Source organism: Lissotriton helveticus, chromosome 1_2, assembly GCF_964261635.1.
Source record: "Lissotriton helveticus chromosome 1_2, aLisHel1.1, whole genome shotgun sequence".
Lineage (NCBI taxonomy): Eukaryota > Metazoa > Chordata > Amphibia > Caudata > Salamandridae > Lissotriton > Lissotriton helveticus.
This window is the reverse complement of record NC_136058.1, coordinates 131,014,801-131,036,292: the sequence shown is the minus strand read 5'-3', so window position 1 is coordinate 131,036,292 and position 21,492 is coordinate 131,014,801. Positions and strand designations below refer to the sequence as shown.

Genomic DNA, 21,492 nt, shown 5'->3' with positions numbered 1-21,492 from the left:
TGACGATTGAGCTGTGCCCTACTCGACCATGCCATGGTCTAACAGCCGACTACATCGCTGTTGATGGAATCCAGAAACTTTAATTGATCTGTTTTCCAGACAGAGACTCCACATATTGGTAAGAACATTTTGCGTATGCCCCTGCAGTGTAATTGAGCAAGTCCAATATGACATTAGGCTGACCGAATTTGTCGTGTCTCGTCTTGTCTTTTCTAGATGTGTGTAAAGCTCCAATAGTAGAATTCGACAGTTTCTGCATAATAAACAAGGTAGGCGGTAGACACCGGTGGTGAATGTTTGTTACCAAAGCAAAGTCAGAGGTTGTGTATTGGGTTATTTATTTGAACTGGGAAGCTGACTGTGCCCTTTTTCCTTCCACTGAGCCTGCCTGCTGCCTGGGACGCCTCGCCGGACCCGCTTCGCGGGTCCCGCAGCGCAGTTCAAACCGCGCCACCACCACTGTGAAGGGGGTAGTTTACCTCGACCGGCAGGGCTGCGAGCACCGGCAGGGACTCCGAGGACCAGGAGTCCCTGCGCGCCCTAATTTGACCAGCTGGGCTGCTCTCCCTGCCGGCACCGCCCGCCCGCTGCAGTGTAAAAGGGCTGCCTTCTAAGAAGCGTGTGGGTTATTTATTTGAACTGGGAAGCTGACTGTGCCCTTTTTCCTTCCACTGAGCCTGCCTGCTGCCTGGGACGCCTCGCCGGACCCGCTTCGCGGGTCCCGCAGCGCAGTTCAAACCGCGCCACCACCACTGTGAAGGGGGTAGTTTACCTCGACCAGCAGGGCTGCGAGCACCGGCAGGGACTCCGAGGACCAGGAGTCCCTGCGCGCCCTAATTTGACCAGCTGGGCTGCTCTCCCTGCCGGCCCCGCCCGCCCGCCTGCAGTGTAAAAGGGCTGCCTTCTAAGAAGCGTGTGGGTTATTTATTTGAACTGGGAAGCTGACTGTGCCCTTTTTCCTTCCACTGAGCCTGCCTGCTGCCTGGGACGCCTCGCCAGACCCGCTTCGCGGGTCCCGCAGCGCAGTTCAAACCGCGCCACCACCACTGTGAAGGGGGTAGTTTACCTCGACCGGCAGGGCTGCGAGCACCGGCAGGGACTCCGAGGACCAGGAGTCCCTGCGCGCCCTAATTTGAACAGCTGGGATGCTCTCCCTGCCGGCCCCGCCCGCCCGCCTGCAGTGTAAAAGGGCTGCCTTCTAAGAAGCGTGTGGGTTATTTATTTGAACTGGGAAGCTGACTGTGCCCTTTTTCCTTCCACTGAGCCTGCCTGCTGCCTGGGATACCTCGCCGGACCCGCTTCGCGGGTCCCGCAGCGCAGTTCAAACCGCGCCACCACCACTGTGAAGGGGGTAGTTTACCTCGACCGGCAGGGCTGCGAGCACCGGCAGGGACTCCGAGGACCAGGAGTCCCTGCGCGCCCTAATTTGACCAGCTGGGCTGCTCTCGCTGCCGGCCCTGCCCGCCCGCCTGCAGTGTAAAAGGGCTGCCTTCTAAGAAGCGTGTGGGTTATTTATTTGAACTGGGAAGCTGACTGTGCCCTTTTTCCTTCCACTGAGCCTGCCTGCTGCCTGGGACGCCTCGCCGGACCCGCTTCGCGGGTCCCGCAGCGCAGTTCAAACCGCGCCACCACCACTGTGAAGGGGGTAGTTTACCTCGACCGGCAGGGCTGCGAGCACCGGCAGGGACTCCGAGGACCAGGAGTCCCTGCGCGCCCTAATTTGACCAGCTGGGCTGCTCTCCCTGCCGGCCCCGCCCGCCCGCCTGCAGTGTAAAAGGGCTGCCTTCTAAGAAGCGTGTGGGTTATTTATTTGAACTGGGAAGCTGACTGTGCCCTTTTTCCTTCCACTGAGCCTGCCTGCTGCCTGGGACGCCTCGCCGGACCAGCTTCGCGGGTCCCTCAGCGCAGTTCAAACCGCGCCACCACCACTGTGAAGGGGGTAGTTTACCTCGACCGGCAGGGCTGCGAGCCCCGGCAGGGACTCCGAGGACCAGGAGTCCCTGCGCGCCCTAATTTGACCAGCTGGGCTGCTCTCCCTGCCGGCCCCGCTCGCCCGCCTGCAGTGTAAAAGGGCTGCCTTCTAAGAAGCGTGTGGGTTATTTATTTGAACTGGGAAGCTGACTGTGCCCTTTTTCCTTCCACTGAGCCTGCCTGCTGCCTGGGACGCCTCGCTGGACCCGCTTCGCGGGTCCCGCAGCGCAGTTCAAACCGCGCCACCACCACTGTGAAGAGGGTAGTTTACCTCGACCGGCAGGGCAGCGAGCACCGGCAGGGACTCCGAGGACCAGGAGTCCCTGCGCGCCCTAATTTGACCAGCTGGGCTGCTCTCCCTGCCGGCCCCGCCCGCCCGCCTGCAGTGTAAAAGGGCTGCCTTCTAAGAAGCGTGCGGGTTATTTATTTGAACTGGGAAGCTGACTGTGCCCTTTTTCCTTCCACTGAGCCTGCCTGCTGCCTGGGACGCCTCGCCGGACCCGCTTCGCGGGTCCCGCAGCGCAGTTCAAACCCCGCCACCACCACTGTGAAGGGGGTAGTTTACCTCGACCGGCAGGGCTGCGAGCACCGGCAGGGACTCCGAGGACCAGGAGTCCCTGCGCGCCCTAATTTGACCAGCTGGGCTGCTCTCCCTGCCGGCCCCGCCCGCCCGCCTATCACATCTCTTGTTATTTAAAGGAAGCCAAGATCCCGCTGCGCGGGAGCGCGCGGGAGCGCGCAGGAGCGCCCGGGGCTAAGCCCGGGCAAAGGGCGGGCCCTCTGAGGCCCTCGTAGGCCAGCGTAGGCTGGGCTGGGCCTATCCTCTAACATCTGCAGATCGGAGCCCTTTGTTAACAGGTTTGCCCAATGGCCATGACATCCGAAGAGGGGACACCTGGGAAGAAGGGAAGACTTCGTAATGGGTCACTGGACAAATATTTCCCCAAGGTCTTGACCGAGGGAGACAAGGAATTGACCATGGCCGAGCGAAGGGCTGAGAGGCAACGCTCAGTTGAAAGCCTGAAAAACAGATCCCTTACTGACATTGCTCCTTTTTCCATGACCCAGGAGGGGGACATAACTGATATTGGGAGGGAAACCGTTAGCCAAGAAGGTTTCCCCCTTCTGCTGCGTGATTGCACCCCCACCCCTTGTATGATCCCAGATCCTATTGTAATTGATTCTCCCACTCATAGTCCTTGTGGCAATACTATTTCTTCGAAGACTAGGAAAACGAAACCTAAACAACTAGTGGTAGCCCAGATACACGGCCCACCACCGAGTAAAAAAAGGAGGAAATCAAGGGTGGGGTTAGGCAAAGCAAAAACTCCCCACTCTGATTTTGGCAAAGGGCCTAAACTATCCACTACACATGTAAGGGCATCAGGGGAGGTGCCAGTATCATTAACACCTGATGCACCACCACCAGAGGTTACTCCACCCGTTATGGTCCCAAATATAGTGGGTTCTGATATCAACCAGGGGCCCATAACACCAAATAGACTATCCCCCCCGTCACTAATGGGGAATTTGGAATTTCTATTGAGGTCTCTGCTCTTACCCATTAATGAGAGCATTAAGAAAGTTGAAATTAGACTGACACTAATAGAGTCTGCTATAAATAGTATGGTTACGTTAACCAAAGCCCAGGGGAGCGGGGGGGCTCAACTCATACCTGTTGTTAGGCTTCCGACCAATCAGACTGTTAAAACCCCAGTCAAAACTCAATCTGCCCCTCTTCAGTTGCCTAAACAGATGTCACAGCCTCATGGTAGGGATGTGACTGGTATTCAAAAACCAAACCCCCTAAAACATACAAATATTCCAGCAGTAGGGACAGAGGGTGACTCTCAAAGGGTAGCGCCAAAGGCACCTGTAGCAAATAAACGAGTGGGTCAAGGGGAAGGGAGACATACTAGATGTCCAGTAACTAAGCTCCCACAAGTGGAGATTCCCCCACAAGCTGTGCCCTATGTAGTAGTCTTGACGGGGGTTCCGCCATTAGCAGAGAACAAGAAGGAGGGTTATGCCCAATTGAAAAATAAAATAATTCATTGGTTGAGGACTTACAGGCCCATAGCCCAAAATTTGGATGGAGATATAGTACATGTTAGGCGGATCACTTGGTTGGGCAGTAGACGTAAAGATATTGAAGGGGATCTAGTGGTGGTCAATTTTAGAGACCCTCGGGCAGTGGATTACATTCTTAACTGGCCCACTGGAGGTGGGGGAAATTGTATCTCACCTAGGGCTTTAACCTATTTCTACCCGAGGTCGGCTTTGCACCCCCCTAACCACCGGAAAGAGTTCTATCCTCCGAGGCCTCTCCCACAATTAGTATATAGTAACATCTATCCTCTATACGGTCAGTATCCCTCCCAGGCCAATGATCAGTTTGGCTGGACTACGATACCACAGAGACATAACCCAAATCACATTGGCGGGATGGAGCACTTAAGACCCTTCACCCCTCTGGACACTTGTAATAGGTTCTCGCAGCTCTCTGGTATGGGGGACTGCGATTGATGTTCACAGTCTAAGGAGGAGGGTTGTGGACAACAAGGTGTGGAACCCTCGCATGCAGGGGGAACTGACGACAAGTGCCAGGAGGGTACCCCAGTAGATCTTAATAAGATTAGCATCTGTTCGAACGTGACTCCCCTTGAAGCTTTGGGTGTGTATAATATTGCTGGCTGTATAGCACCCCCCAAGCAATTTAGTTGTGTGGGTGATACTTGTATGAACAAGGTGGGACCTGGAGGGGGGGGAGAGGGTGAGCCTCTACTAGCTCCTAAGGGCCGCCGAGTAATACACCTGTTATCTTGGAATGTAGCAGGGCTAAAAAGGAAGATGGATATTCCAGAAAGGCATGCATTCATCGAGAAGTTCGATGTCTGTCTGTTCCAGGAAACCTGGTCTCTGCTACCAATAGATAAATCGGGTTATACTACCTTTTTTTCCCCAGCAGCAAGTAGAGGGAAGGGCAGACCAGCAGGAGGTCTTATTATCTGGATAAGAATTGATCTGGACTGGGACATGGTTATCCACGACCCTGAGTGTAGTGATATACTGCACCTTTCATCTAGGGGCCATATTGAGGGGAATAGGCTTGATCTATTTAATGTGTATGCTAGAGGTGCTCCGGGGGATAACACCTCTGCAACCATAATGAGTTTAGATTCTGCTTTAGCTAACTGCCCTCCTGCAGCTAAAATTATTGTGGGTGGGGATTTCAATTGCACGTTCGAACCCCTCCTTGGAGATGATCCCCTAGGCACTGAGGAAGAAGACTGCAAATGGTCTATCCCACTTTTGTTAGTACCACCAATTCGAAAATGGTCCGCAAGGGCAATCCAAATGAATGCCCTCACCAGGGAACACAAACTAAGAGCTCTTAATGGCAGGACCTTGTCCGACAAGACAGGTGCAATGACTTTTAATAGGCTTATGGGCCCGTCCAGAATAGATTACATCTTAATGGACGTTAGTATGTGGTCTGACCTTATCGATATGGAGGTGGTACCTACTCTGGATAGTGACCATAATCCTCTATGCAGTAAGTTTAAATGGGGGAAATGTAAAGAGAGGGGGCGAGTGCGCTAATGAAAATAACTAAGGAGATTATCCCTTATAATAATAATCGAAGATTGAAATGGGATAAGGCTCACTTAAATGCAGACCAATTAGGGATCATTAAATCCTCCGTTGAAGATCTGTATCGAGACTTGGAGGTAAGGGAACGGGAGGATGGTAGTGCCCCGAACCCCACCTTCAGCCTTGATTCTGTTTATAAAGCCACGATAGACCAAGTGAGTTATTATTTTATTTCCAAAGGGAAAAGTTGTAGACCGAACAACACACCGCCCATCTCTAGCAACCCGTGGTATTCGGCCCAATGCAAGGGGAAAAGGAAAAATTTGACAGCTGCCCTACTCTCAAAGAATCCAGTACTAGTTAGAGCGGCTAGGAAGGATTATTTGAGAGTAATAGCGCTGGCCAAACGTGATTGGGAGGAAGAGCACTGGAAGGATATAACAGATGCTGTGAGCAAGAGGGATATGATGTTATTTTGGGACCTAATTAACAGAGCTAGACAGGGGAAATCCCAGCCTCTAGCTGCCCATATAACTAGCCAACAATGGTTTAATTACTTCTCAGCTCTATATGGTGGCAGTGAAGATACAACCTGTCCCATGTTAGTTAGCGGTGGGGGAGGGGAACCCCTCTGGGAGAGTGAGTGTCCATTTACGGCCTCTGAAGTAGCAGTGGCTATTAGACACTTGACCCCAAAGAAGGCGGCCGGCCCGGATGGGATCCCAGGGGACCTCTTGATTGCAGATCCCTTGGCCTGGGCCAACCTTATTGCCACTATAATGAATTTGATAGTAATGGGCCACCCCGTGCCAGACTCTTGGAAGGGCGCTGAGGTGGTCACTGTGTACAAGAAGGGGGCAAGAGATGACCCTGCCAACTACAGACCCATCAGTCTGATAGACATAATACAGAAAGTGGTTGGCAGGGTCATCATCTCAAGGGTGGGCGATTGGATGGAGGAGGAAAGTATTCTCTCTCATCTCCAGGCCGGATTTCGCCGGAAGGTGGGCACGATGGACCAGGTCTTTCGCTTTTTTTGCATCTATTGGAAGACAGTCACCATCAAAAAGGGCAGCCTTTATATGGCCTTCATAGATCTCAAAACGGCTTTTGACCTGGTCCCTCGTGCTAAACTGTGGGAGATCCTGGAAAGTATGGGCTTCCCCGGTACACTCTTGAGTTTAATTGTAAGGCTCCATGAGGGGACTTATGCAAGGATCAGATGGGGTGCCCAGGGTCAGCTGACAGATAGGGTACCCGTGAGGAGTGGAGTCCGCCAGGGATGTGTCATGGCTCCGACCCTCTTCTCCTTGTTTATGAATGGAGTGGTGGACCACCTAAGAGGAGAAGAGACGGATGCTCCATCCCTGGCGGGGGAAAAGATCCAGACCCTACTCTTCGCCGATGACACCTTACTGATAGCCAAATCCCCGATAGGCCTGCAAAAACTCTTGCACCGATTTAGTTAATTTTGTATAGATAGAGTCCTAACCATCAATACCATGAAAACCAAATTGATGGCCTTTTCGCCCTCCCAAAAAAAATTTAAAAACAACTTTCTGCTTAATGGGGCCCCCTTGGAGTTGGTTGACGCATTCGACTATTTAGGGGTCCGGATAAATAGCCGAATGAATTGGAAGGATCACCTGGCTAAAATGTTACTGGGCCACAAAAGAGTATCTGGGGTGACCCTGCAGGAGTATCGGGAATCAATTAGCAAACCAGTGACACCGGTTATGGCCATTTATGAGGGTCAGATACTCCCGGCTGCATTATATGGCTCCGAATTATGGGGGTTCGAAAATGTTACTGAGTTAATCTTAGCAGAAAATAAGTTTCTGAGAGATGTGGTGGCCCTCCCTGTTTCCACCCCGCTGATTCCCCTGCGGCTAGATCTTGGTAGACGAGCCCTAAAGGACCTAGTGAGGCTGCGCCCACTGCTCTTTTGGGTTCGTTTAAGAAGGACCAAGGAGCTGGCCAAATATGCTGAAGGGTTGGATAACCTAATCTCGCTTGATATCGGAAACAAAATTGGATGGCTGAATAACGTGAGGCACTTAGTCTTACAATTGGGTCTGAGAGATGTATGGGAGACTCAAACTCCCCCGCCCAAATTAGTGATCAAGAAGCTATATTGGGATTGGGTGCAGGCCGAGGCAACACGCAGCATGGCTGGGGGTTCACTCACGGAGCGTTTTCTTGAGTTCAAGTGGGCTAGAAAACTGGAACGCTTTTTTGATCTTATAACCAAGCCGCTAGATAGAGCCCTATATTTAAAACTAAGGTACGGGACCCTCCCGGTGCATGAATTCACCACAAGGTGGTCTAACTATGGTGGCCCATCGCGATCATGCCCGGGTTGTGCGGCTCCTAAGGAGTCTGTGGCCCACTTATTTTTTGCCTGCCCCGCTTATAAAGTGGCACGGAACATCTGGCTGAAACCAGTCTGCAGGGGCTTGAGGCTGAGGTGCCACAGATCGGCTTTACGAGTACTTTCTTCGGACTCATCATCTACTACCCTGATCTGCGGGGTGGCAAAATTTTTGAGCAGTGCCTGGCTTACACGTTCAAGAATTCTGAAAATGAACTCTAGGCTACCAATTGATCAGATTGGAGATAACTGAGGCCATTTATCCAAAGGAATTGCTGAGAATCCTTGCTTGTGGCCTAATCAATTGTATTGTCTTGTGCAGTGTTTATATTTTAACCATGGTTTTACTCTTGATGATAGTCATTATTCCTTTAACTTGTTGAAATGTATTTTTTAAAAGTGTATAATGTAATCTTTTATGGTGAGCAATTTTACCGAATAAAGATATTCACACACACGTATTGACGAAGGTTTGTTTTTTTTTTTCTTTTTCAGAACATTTGAGGTGCTGATGAGAACCGGACAAAGGGTCTGGTTCGAAATGCATTAACCCCGTTTTATGTGTCCCTGTCAAACAAATTGTATACATTGATTACATTATTCAATAGAACGACTTAGGATTTTGATGTTTGAAAGACCATTTATTTAGAACTATTCCTACATCTTTACTATAAGTAACTTGGATTTGTCGTTTGGCACAGGGATTAGATTATTTGTTCACCAGCTTTATCAGCACTGGTGTGTTGCCTGGATGACATGAGTGAGAGTGAGTTGTGTCTGTGAAAGATTGTTGGATGTCTTGGATGATTGAGAGTTTAGATAGCTTGTGGGTGTTTGTTACATTTGAGTTTAGTATTTTGTACATAAGATTTTGTCTTCTTTGTCAGATGTAAGGTTTTGTTACACATGTATATGACGTGTTTTTCATAAAATATGGTCTAAATGATTTTTGAAATAAAATATAATAACAGATGGATTAATCTCCAAGTGGATCTATATGTTTTATTCATATAGTCAAAGGAAAAATCAATCTCTATGATCGGTGTTCAGTACTGGCAATTGTTTAGTTTTGACGTTATACAGACTCAGCCTTACTGTGGTGAGTCAAGGCCCTTTGTTGTTTTCTACTAAAACAGTTTGCAGGTAGCTGTGGTGATGCAAATGCTATGACACACTGGGACACTTTGGATCCTGTTAGCACTTCATGACTAGCTTCTCTCCTAACCTGCCAGGTTTCTGGTGTTCACAGTAATGAAGTAAAGAAATAAGCTACCTGTGATCATCTTACCCGTGTACCCAATATCCTGGTCAATGGGATGAAATGTTTGAAGGTGTTAAATTCCACAGAAAGATTCACAAGTGTGTGCCATTTGGAGTGTGCACAACATGTAAACATAATAAAGACAACGAATAGACTGTTACTACTCAACATCGAGATTCTTATTATTTGGACACTTTGAGAGATGAATGTAAGACAGTCTTTTCAAAGAGATAAACATGCTTGAATAATTCCTATCCTATATTTTGTGAACTATGGAGCATCATCTCAGAGAGACAACAGTATGGCGCTAACTAAACACAAGCATACTTAGAATTGCAAGCTGCCTCCTAGCATCATGAAAACTACTCAGTTACTTTGGATGTTCTGTTTGCACGGGCATGATTCAAGTTGTGACCGGCCCATTTGAGGACTGATGAACAATACAGGTAAAATGTTCCACGTTTTGGGGAATTGGGCACCTTACCTTGAGTTTCATCATAGAGTCTTGGCATAACTTGTCTCCCCGTGCTGCTGAAACTTCATCAATCCCAATCAGTTTTGCCTTGTACCGCACACCATCACCTTTGAATCTCTTTATCAAAGTGGCTTCGCTGCGATCCTGACCTGAAGAAAAATATCACTGTGATAAATATAAGGTATGCGCAAACCAGTTCTTCTGATATAGAAGAAATGTAAATATAGATTCACATTACCAATGACAAATCTTTCAATCAATCTAGATGTAGCTAAACGTGAGTATTTTAAGGCATACAAAAAGAGGTTAAACAAAGAGACAGATAACTAAATCACTGACCTAGAATGGTAAATTTGAGAAGAAACCATTAATTCGGATCAAGAAACAGACTAGGTAGCCAGAACCCTTTATTCAAGCATAAATTGTTCTATTATATTATTGGACATCTATCAGGATCAGACACATGGTATATCAGCTAATAGCAAAATGTAGGTTAACCAAGTTTAGAAATCCAAAAAACTGGCATGTTTGAGTTTTCCCATTCTATTTCTGTCAATAACGTTTTACTTAGTTTACTGATTTGTCCAGAGCACAGAAAATCATAAAATCAATTCACATTTTCTATTGTCCCCATTTTAATTACAAAGCACCTCTTATTTATCTTCCTCTGGTCTCACAGTCTTTTTGTAAAAACTGCGTGGCACGACATCTGTCAAACTGCTCATAAGAGCCATGGATACCGTGGGCTGACACAAATCAAATTGTGCATCTAGAGGCTACCGAGATCAAACACTCATTGATTAAAATGTCTCCTTATCCCCAAAAGCCCTCAAGTTTGCAATTTCTTCAAACTAGAACCAATACATCTTTCTCTTGTACTTCCTGGTACAAATGCCCACGGTATAGATTTTGTGTCCCTTCTTTTAGTTTTTATCATAGTACAGTCAATACGAATGTGAGAGGGAACACTCATAGAGCGCTTTTCGTGCATACGCCTCTAGGCGCTGGCATTGCAATTAAGTGCACGTGAGAATGAGTGTCACAAGCGATTTAAGAGAAAGGCGGCTGGCGCTGAATGTGCTCTTCAAACACGGAAATGATTAGACGCTTTCTCTAAATTAAAACCATCATCATAACTTGCTCATGTCCCCAAGACATTACTGGCTGCAACTTGCCAAAATAATTACTTGTACTGTCTGGAAGATAAGGCTTCGTAACGCTTAAAGGAGAACAAAAATTCTCACTTCATAACAGCACATTTAAAGATTATGGAGAGCGTGCCAAAGCAGGCAGGACAGCTCCGATCTCGGAAGTGACTTTTAAAGGCCAGCCCTCATATCGATAACATTTACCAAGCATTACTCGATGTGAAATGGAATCCGTATTAATGGCAGCTCGCATCTTCTTCAGTTAACTTAAAGCTCTTCCGGGGACCAAGAGGCATTCCAGCTTAAAGCATCCTCATTGTGGATAACGCGAACACAGCGAACGAGACGTGTTAGGAACAGCGATGCTCTTTATTTAAATCTCTCTGCTCCTCGGGGGACAATATGCATTTCTTGTTTTTAAGACCTTGTAAAATATATGATGATATTATTGACATAGTCAATAACATGCCTGAAGCTGCCAGCCCTCCCCGAATGACAAACATGAATTTATAGCCTGACAATGCTGCTTTCATCACTTATTCGCATTGTAATTCTGCAATGACATGTTGCCTTGAATCGTATGTCCACTATAGACATGTGTTGTTGATACATGGTTTGAATCTGTGTGAAGGCCATTACCATGTTTATACCCCAGAGGCATTGGAAAGTGCATAACACTGGAATGGCCTCTGTGGCCGTGTAAGCGTCGAGTCAGTTGCTTTAGGGTTCAGCGACAAAAAAAGGCTATATCAGAAAATGTTGCATTTTGCTACGTATGTTCTTCAGGTGAGTTTGGGGAGTGAATTTTAAGAAAACTCCTCCCTATTGGCCCCGTAAACAATGAGAGCTTAATTTAAGGTTGGTGACCCACCCACCAAAATTTGATTTTCAAACCAAGCCAGTGAGGACTTTTTTGCAGAATGTCATCTCATTCGCGTGACAAGAGCACTTTTGGTGAACATGCATTACAAGCCAGGCTGCAATGTCATGGCAGAAGATCCAGCTTTTCTCTTTCCTTTTTCAAAAAAGAATCCCCAGAAGCAGTTTTTTTCCTTCTCAAAAGCAGGACTCGAATGTCAATTATGTACTATGGATCTTCTTCCACTGCTTGGGAGGCATAACTGCTGTTTTACCTGCTCACGTTAAAATTCATGTTCGGAATACCTTTCCAACAGGGTGGGCTTTGAAGCGACTTTTGCGGAACCATCATGTGACAGGGGCACAGGCAGCTAGGCTATGCTGCAGGGATCTAAACTAAATGAGAAAGGAGTGCCTAGAGGATGATAGACAAAGCATCTGACAATTTTTGGCAGCTTCTATGTTACAGGCATCTTCTTTGGATTTCCCAAGTCTTAATATTCCTAATGCAGAGTAAACTAAACGAGAAGACGATTTGCTCATTCATTATTCGTGCACCAGAGCGGAACAGCAATGCCGATGCGTTTCAGTGCTTTTGGTAATCTTACTCATGGCAAGGACATTATAGTCCAGTGTCTACTTTCTAAGTGAAAAGTGGCAATGAATAGAAACAAGGAAAGGACTTTACACACAAAATAAATAAAAACTGAAAAACTGTTTCACAAGCATAAATATTCAATAATACCTCCTAATTTTTCTGATTATATCGTCATTTAATATTGTCATGGTACCCATCCTAGTTCACAGATCATTGAGACATGCACTGTTGGGTTCAATAATGTTAATGTTAATCGCATTTCTTAATTGGATCTCACTGCATACCTGTATGAGTCCTAAATCAAATTTATGGAAATAGTTGCTTTGATAATATGTTTTGATGTGTTCTTCTGAAATCTTTTTCAGTTTGCGACTGTTGAATATCGGGGTTCTTTCAGTGTCCATCTATCTATCTATCTATCTATCTATCTATCTATCTATCTATCTATCTATCTATCTATCTATCTATCTATCTATCTATCTATCTATCTATCTATCTATCTATCTATCTATCTATCTATCTATCTATCTATCGCTATATATCTTTCTTCATCTATGGCTACAGCCCGAAAAGCTGTACGGAATTACAGCAAATTTGGCAAAAAGGTAGCGCTTAGTTCAGAAAGCTACCTTTTTTGCAAATAGTGTTAATCCGATCAAAGGTTGCTGAGAAGTTCAAAAAATAAAAGCTGCTTTGATAATATGTTTTGATGTGTTCTTTTAGAATAGCTGTGCTTCTGAAATATTTTTCAGTTTGCAACTGTTGAATATTGGGGTTCTTTCTGCTTTCTGAACCAATGTAGCGCTTGGTTCAGAAAGCGACATTTTTTTGAAATAGTGTAAATCCGATCAGTAGTTGATGAGAAATTCGAAAAATAAAAGCAAAAAAATCAATTTTCCATAGGAAACTTTAGCCAAGGCTACAGCCTGAACTGCTGAACGGATTTACACCAAAACTGACAAAAAGGTAGTCGTTGGTTCAGAAAGCGACCTTTATTAAATGGTGTAAATCCGTTCAGTAGTTGATGAGAAAATAAAAAAATAAAAATATTGATATCTAGGGGCGCGGTTGATTCGCGAACCCTCCCAACCATGTGCTTCATTCTAATTAGCTGCCAACACTGCAAACCAGGAAGTGTTGGCTGCCATCTTGTGACTCGGTAGAACTGAGTCACAAGAAAACAGTAAAAGTTTTTTTAAACATACAAATGCACGCTGGGTGTGCGAATCCGGATTAAAATATTTTAAAAAATGCAGCGGGGGCTCCCCCACTTCATTTAAATGAGCCCCCTTGTGGGCCAGGTCCCGGGGGCAATCAGCAGATCACTACAGGGAAGACCAGGGACATGTAGCTTTGTCGTTCCTTTCCTGTAAGCGTAAGCGGAGTGGGCTGGCTGAAACGTGCATCCTTCATGACTTCACCAATATCGCCCACCCACCAAGATAGGTAAATGATGAATCCACTTTTTTCTCAAAAAATATTTTACAATATTAAAGTTACAAAATATCACAAAAAATTTAAATTACTGAAAAATCATATGTTTAATAAACATTATAATTAGAAACTAGCGTTTAAAAAACCTTTGAAATTCACAAAAAACCATAGGTTTCAGGGATGTTTTAGTTATAAATGAGCATTTAAAAATCCTTAAAAATGTACTGAAAAAAACATAGGTTTCAGGGATGTTGTAGTTAGAAGTTAGCAATTAAAAAACCTTAGAAATTCACTGAAAAACCATAGGTTTCAGGGACGTTATAGTTAGTTGGTTATTTTACAGGGGCACGAGTTATAGTTAGCTGACCTAACTATAACGGCGGAATTTCTATGGTTTTGTACGAGTGAAATGTCCAACTATCTATAACGTTCCAGAAACCTATGTATTTTTCAGTGAATTTCTAAGGTTTTTTAACTGCTAATTTCTATCTATAACGTCCCTGAAACCTATGTTTTTTCAGTATTATATATATATATATATATATATATACCATCGTAAGTTTGCCTGCAAGAAAGGAGGAGCCAACAAGCAAGGTACGATTCAGCCTTTAATATCCTTGTTGGAAGCAGCAGTGAAATGGATGCAAATTTCAGCAACAGCATAGAAGTCCAGCCTAACGCGTTTCGTATCTCTACTTCATCAGAGGCTCGGGCTAGTACTCAAAGGCAAACGATTTCTCTGGCAGCTACACAGCATTATAACTCCCGCCTCAGTGGGCGTGGCCAATCAGATGGCATCTTGGTATTTGTAGTTACCTGTCCTCCCCAGTGGGTAGCCTGCCCTTGAACACCTAGGAATTAACCACAGTGGGGTGTGCTGAATCACATCGCACAACGCAGCTGTCCTTTAGCTGCCAATAAGAGCTCCTTGCTCCCTCTCGGTGGCGCTGTAGGGCATCTCCATGGTGGGCTAGCATAGCCCCAGGGCTCACTCCGCGGCTCAGGCGTGCCGCTCAAAATACCATCGTAAATTTGCCTGCAAGAAAGGAGGAGCCCACAAGCAAGGTAAGATTCAGCCTTTAATATCCTTGCCCGAGCCTCTGATGAAGTAGAGATACGAAACGCGTCAGGCTGGACTTCTATGCTGTTGCTGAAATTTGCATCCATTTCACTTCTGCTTCCAACAAGGATTATTTAAGGCTAAATCTTACCTTGCTTGTGGGCTCCTCCTTTCTTGCAGGCACATTTACGATGGTATATATATTGTATTAAAATCTTTAGATGCTTCTTTTTAGCTGTCAAATCACGAACTTCCTTTTTAAAATTGACTGATAAATCTGATAAATATAAATAAACATAAATATATAAATATATATATATATTTATATTTATATATTTATATTTATTTATATTTATCAGATTTATCAGTCAATAGTGGTGGGACTAACACTTCAAGAAATGGGTCAGAGTTATTACCCTTTGAGCCAATACAAATATATAGAGTGATAAATTGTGCATTTTAATCATTGGTCAAATCCGATATGAGTACAACAAACATGTTTCAGAGGATTTAACAAAGTTGATAAGCTACTGACATATTTATAAAGGAAGTTCGTGATTTGACAGCTAAAAAGAAGCATCTAAAGATTTTAATACAAAGCACTTTAGAACCAGTTTTCGCTAAGTTATTTCAAAACTTGAGGACCCTGTTTACACGTTCTAGGAAAATTCCTTCTGTGAAGTTACAAAGTGCTCATAAAATACTTTGTATGCCATCTGTAAAATACAATATTGACTGACTGTTGATGTGTTGGTCTGCTTTTCAGGATGTTGCAACATAAACTTGTTTGTGGCCACACACATGGCAGGTCTCTGAATATTGATGCTAGTGGGTTAACAACACACCTCATTCCAGGATTTGTGACTGGCAAGTGTCAGGTTTAACTCTTAATGCATCTTCTACTCCTCTTGAGTTTGAATAACTGAGTGCCAATTAGTTGGCAATATTATCACCTTTAATTATGTGATATTCTTAATCAGAATAACATCTTTGTTGTTAGAACCCCATATTGAACAGTCCTCGCATGAGATGACAGAATTGTATCTATTCAGGAAGCAACAAGGCCGAAATAACTGTCAAGAACGTTGGAACTAACTTTGCAACAAACAGTGTTTTTGCATGCAAAGGATACTAGTATTCCTTCAAGATCCAGAAAACACAGAATGTGTGGCAAATATGCAAGTCCTGCAATTGTTGTACTTTCTTCTACCCAGACCAGGCTCAATCAATCAATCAAGATGTGTATATGGCTGCTAATCATCTGATAGGGTATTTAGGCGCCAATTGCTATTATTGGTATAGACATTCAGGAAAACCCATAATAGATACTATGGTCATTCTTATGAAATGAGTTTTGGAGTGGGCGACACGACCAGCAATTCGCAGCCCTTACGCCATCAGATGCAACACACATCTGTCTATCCCTGCGCCATGGTGCGTCATTGTAAATGCGATGCATTTGTGGTGGCGCGAGGGTGGAATCGCGTGTTGCATCTTTACTGGCTCATCTCTGCTGATATGCAGGGATGAGCCAGTCCTTGTAAATCTGCCCCTAGGTTTTCATACATTCACATTTGCTAATTTGTAACTTTCTCAACTCAGGAACCAGTAACTTTTCAATATTTGTGACAGGATTATAGTTGCGAAACAATGATACATACCATTACAAATTGCTATTTAGAAAGGAAGATCTAAAGATACCCTTCCAAAACAGTTATTTATTTTATCTTTCTTAACACTCATTGCGATTTGGTAACCTGTTACCAAATCATGAAATTTTGTATAATACAAAAAAGCTTTATGACTGCAAAATGGCTTTGTATGTTAGGCCCAAAATTCCTTTGCACATTTAGCTACAGCCTATCTTATAGTGTGTTTAATAACATTTTAAAATAATGACTTGCATATTTGCATTGGTTTCAGTCGAAGGCTGGTACCTTGTACCACTATTCCCCGGTGCACAAACCAGGAGTGAGTTGTGTGACTGGCTACATGCAAAGACTTTTACAGTGATCGCATTAACTAAAAAAGCTTTCATTACATACAAGAATGCATTTTGCATATGTCACTTTACTTTTTTGCCAGAATACTCTCTAGGTTGTGCTCTATATAAATACACATAACTTATAGACAAACTAATACCTAGGGGACCTGTTAGTACACAGTGAACTAAAACCTCTGGAGAGCAAAGGTTGGATGGCTCCATAAAGGGTTTTTATAAGATGTGGTAGATGTAAGGCATGTAGAACCAGTATGAACACCATACCCTGAAATAAGAATGATCCCTTCAACTACATCTTTCAAGAAAGAAGTCAAACATATTTATGAACAAATTTCTAGAATAGATAACATAATTTTACCTTTTTGAGTAAACTTTTTTCTTGTCTTATATGTATACAGACCATGTTTGACTGATATATATATGTGTGTGTCTTCATTTGCTTGTAAAGTGCTCTGATACCCGTGAGAGTCAAGTTTGCGCTATATAAAACCTTTCAAAGAGCAAAAATAAAATAAAGTATAGAAACACTCAAGGGAAATAGATCCTTATGAGGAAAAACCTTTCATTTACAACTCAAAACTACATATGTGTTCACCTTCCCGATTAAGAAACATGAGCCTGTGAGCATTATATAATATCGAGATCTAACTTACTCTGTGGCATGTCACTTTACAGAAAAACATTGTTTTAGTAGCTGTTTATTGTCATTATTTCCACTAACAAAGCGGGGGGCTGAACTGTTCCTGCAAGGAGTGGGAAGAATAGAGGAAGACTAAGAAGGACTAAGCAAAGACTGGCGTGACCAGAGGTGTAAATGTAACACCTGTGGGCATCCCTTTTGTCGGATGTATTGTCATTATTTGTCATAGGCAAGATTCTCCTGAACAGAAGAGGGGGTGATAGGAAATGTTAGACCTTGCATCCTTGGCGTTGATTTCAATGCCTATTTGGCCTCTGCCTCCTGTAGTGTTGCTTTGTGCTGACTTTCGTTTTTGCTGATCTAGATGCTTTGGGCACTGTGCCAATGCGGATCAGTGCCAGAGTGCAAGTGATCCCTATGTAAATTGTGTTTATGGATTGCTGTTTCCATGATTGACTTACTTGATTTACTTGTAAGCCCCTAGTAGAGTGCACTGTCTGTGCCCAGGGCCTGTAAATCAAATGATTCTAGTGGGCTTGCAGCACTGATTGTGGCACCCAAACAAGCAGCCTTGTAAAGGGTTAGCAAACCCGTCACTGCAGTGTCTTAGTGCAGTTTTAAACTGGCATGTCAGCCTAGCAAGTACACCCACTTGCCAGGCCTGACCCTTCCCTTCCCTTTTTTTACATGCAAATCACCACTCAGGTTGGCCCAAGGTACCCCCATGGGTAGTGTCCAGTGTATGTGAAAAGCAGGACATGTACTGGTGAGTGTGACATGTCCTGATAGTGAAAGCAGTGTATTTCGTTTCTCTCTATTGAGAGGCTGTCTGTCTCCATAGGGTAGAATGGGAGATACTTTTTAACATCTTACAAGTATAACTTCCCATAGGGACAAGACGGAAAAATTGAGTTTTGGCTCTCTAAACTCAGAATTTAACAATACATCTTTTAGTAAAGATGGTTTTTAAATTGTGTGTTTGAAAATACCACTTTTAGAAAGTGGGCATTTTCTTGCTTAGCCATCCTATGTGCCTGTGCTGGGTTGTTTATTGCCTATCTGGTTTTGGAGTGACAGGGGCTGGAGATGTGCATTCACTTTAGACAGTCACTGGGGGGTAGAGGAGTATCCTGCCTTTCATAGATGAGTCAGGGCGAACAGTGTACACATCATTTAAACTAGCGGCGGGTAGAACTCGCAGAGTTACATAAAAATTCAGCAAGATACTGCAGAGCGCCACGAGTAGGCAGAATTGACATGTTGAACTGATATTTAGCTCTGTGAGCTTGTTATGCGCTGCAAAATCAGCACCAATGTCAACACACGATGCTCTAGAGCGCACAGTTTCTTTCCTGCTACTTGAGTAGATTTTCTATTTAAGTGGCATGTTTCCCACTGTGAGCAGTAACTTTCTCATCAAGAACAGTTGCGACTGCCCGCAACCATCCATGTTGAGAAAATCTCACCAGGTACCATTCTGGCACTCAAAAATTGCACTAGGGGTTGCCAATTCTCACTCCTCAATTTAACGTTGGTGAGCCATGCATGAGAAAAAACTTTTTTCCAGAACTCTGTGCTATGAGCATAAAGCAGAGTGAGCAAAACTCTGTGAACTCTGCTGGCAGAGTGGAATGTATCCCCCACCCCTAATTTAAACATTAAGAGCCCCAACTTGTTGTATGCCAAGCCTAGCACAGCCCTTTTCAACATAGGGTGGAGTATCCTAAACTTGGTACAGGGTATGTACATTGCACAAGGGGAATTGGAGCCAAAAAAGTAAAGGTCTCTTTTCCCATATTCCGTCATCAATCTGAGTTAAAGGTTTGTTCACTCACTCATAAAACTATTTAGCCCTGGTTGAGAATGTCTCAGCAATGCACAGTCAAATGATTACTGTTTTGTCACCTAATCCCATCCAAGTGTATATTGCACGTGTGTCTGTATGTGGCCATCACAGTATATGCATTGTACATATAAGTGCAGCAAAGTGACGGAGGCCTGATGGTTCCATTTTTAATGTAAGGTCAAAGCGCACAGCCTTTCTAAATAGAGTTCAGTTAATGTGTTTCATAGAAAAGTCTCATCAAATTCGAGCCTGCTGCTCGGGTGGCACCTCTTGTCTTTGGCGTCCTGAATTATACCTTGGGAGTAGTGCTTGCAACACCAGTGAAAGCATCCCCTAGCGCACTTCTCAATGTTCTCCTGGCCCTCCCAGGATTCCTTATCTGAATAATCCAAAAAGGTCAACAGTTCAAATTATCCAATGCTCTTATTTTATTCATAAAATGCTCGGATATTCATATTTATGTTCAATTCATTTCGCTTTAGATTTTCATTTTATATCAATTCACAAAGTACATCGTCAGTCCAATGCATTTCGGGCATCATAGCCCTTCATCTGGGACTTTAAAGCTGAAAACAAGGTACAGTAAAAAGTATAATCAATGCCCATGTAACTGAAATGAAATGAAATGAAAAGAATTTATAATGCGCAAAAAACAATAACCCGCAGGTATCAAGGCGCCTAATAATACAATCAGAATTTGAAACAAACGTCCTTACATATAGGCTTGTTGAAAAAGGCGAGTTTTTAGGGCCATGCGGAATTTCTGTAAGGATGTAAGAGAACGCAGGTCAAGAGGGAGATCGTTCCACCATTTGGGGGCCAGAATGGAGAAGGCCCTGCCACCCCATTTGGCTCTTCGTACACGAGAGGTTTTGAGAAGCAATTTCCCAGAGGAACGCAAACTCCTACTAGGGGTATAATGGGAGATGATAGACCCAATACCAGTGTCGCTGTTTTTAGTGATGGCTCTATAAGTCATGCAGAGGACTTTAAACCGGATTCGAGATTCTACCGGTAGCCAGTGCAGTAGTTTCCTGGCTGCAGTGGCTGAGGAGCGTTTGGGGATATCCAAAACAAATCTGGCTATGGCGTTTTGGACCACCTGTACGCGCTGTAGGTGGCTCCTGTTTAGCCCAGCATACAGGGCATTACAGTAGTCCAAACGAGAGCCAATTAATGCAACAGCTATTTGTTTTCTTGCCTGCAAGGAAAGATATTTCCTGATCCTTCGCAGGGTATGAATCAGACCCCAGCAAGTGGAGACAGTTCTGTTCACCTGACCACCCAAATCAAGGGCTGGATCTAACATCACCCCGAGATTCTTAGCAGATCTTGTGGGGGAGGGACATTTTCCTAATGAGTCAGGCCACCAATTGGCTGACCAGATGTTTTCTTTCCCCCCAAACACCAACACCTCAGTCTTCTCCCCATTCAGTTTGAGAGAGTTCTGAATCATCCAGTGACCAACCGCCTCCATACAAGATCTAAACTTGGAGGCGGTGATCACATCCGAATGGGGGAGAGAGACGAGTATTTGGGTGTCGTCTGCATAAGAGACTACCTCCATCCCGAAAGATCTTATTAGCCTGGCCAGTGGGGTCACATAGATGTTGAAAAGGGTCGGACTAAGCGCCGACCCTTGAGGGACCCCACATAGCACTGGTCGGGATGGAGAAAGGAACTCTCCCAGCTTGACTCTTTGTTCTCTCCCAATAAGGAAGGAGGTCAGCAGATCCAGGGCTGCACTTCTCACCCCCACCTCCCTCAGGCGAGATGTAAGCACTGAGGGGGAGAGGGTATCGAAGGCTGCTGTTAGATCTAGCAGGATCAGGAGGGTAGTCTGGCCCTCATCTACTGTCGTGCGGATCTTATCAAGCACGATGGTGAGGGCTGACTCGGTGCTGTGTTCCCTCCTGAAACCATGCTGGGAGGAGTCCAAACATCCCGAGCCTTCCACGAAAGTAGCGAGATGCTTGTTAAGATGTGCCTCAAGCATCTTCGCAGGGGCAGGAAGCAGCGAGATGGGGCGAAAGTTTTTTAGGGCCTCCGGATCAAGGGATGCCTTTTTTAACAGGGGTTTAACTACTGCCTTCTTCCACTCTGTAGGGTAGATACCATCTCTAATAGCTAGGTTCATTATATCTAGCAGTGGCGGTAGGAGGGTCTCCCTACATAACTTAATAATTTTCAGTGGACAGGAATCCAAGGGAGATCCCGACTTGATCTTGTTAAGC

General features: G+C 44.8%; 1 protein-coding gene across 7 annotated transcripts in view; it reads right to left on the bottom strand.

The window, feature by feature from the left end:
- Nucleotides 1-21,492, bottom strand: part of DAB1 (DAB adaptor protein 1) — a 964,054-nt gene that overhangs the window by 374,477 nt on the left and 568,085 nt on the right. For all 7 annotated transcript variants that reach the window (XM_078670000.1, XM_078670038.1, XM_078670055.1 and 4 more), the window contains exon 3: nt 9,682-9,821. In XM_078670000.1, coding sequence (XP_078526126.1) covers nt 9,682-9,821 — 140 coding nt within the window. The remainder of the gene's footprint in view (nt 1-9,681; nt 9,822-21,492) is intronic.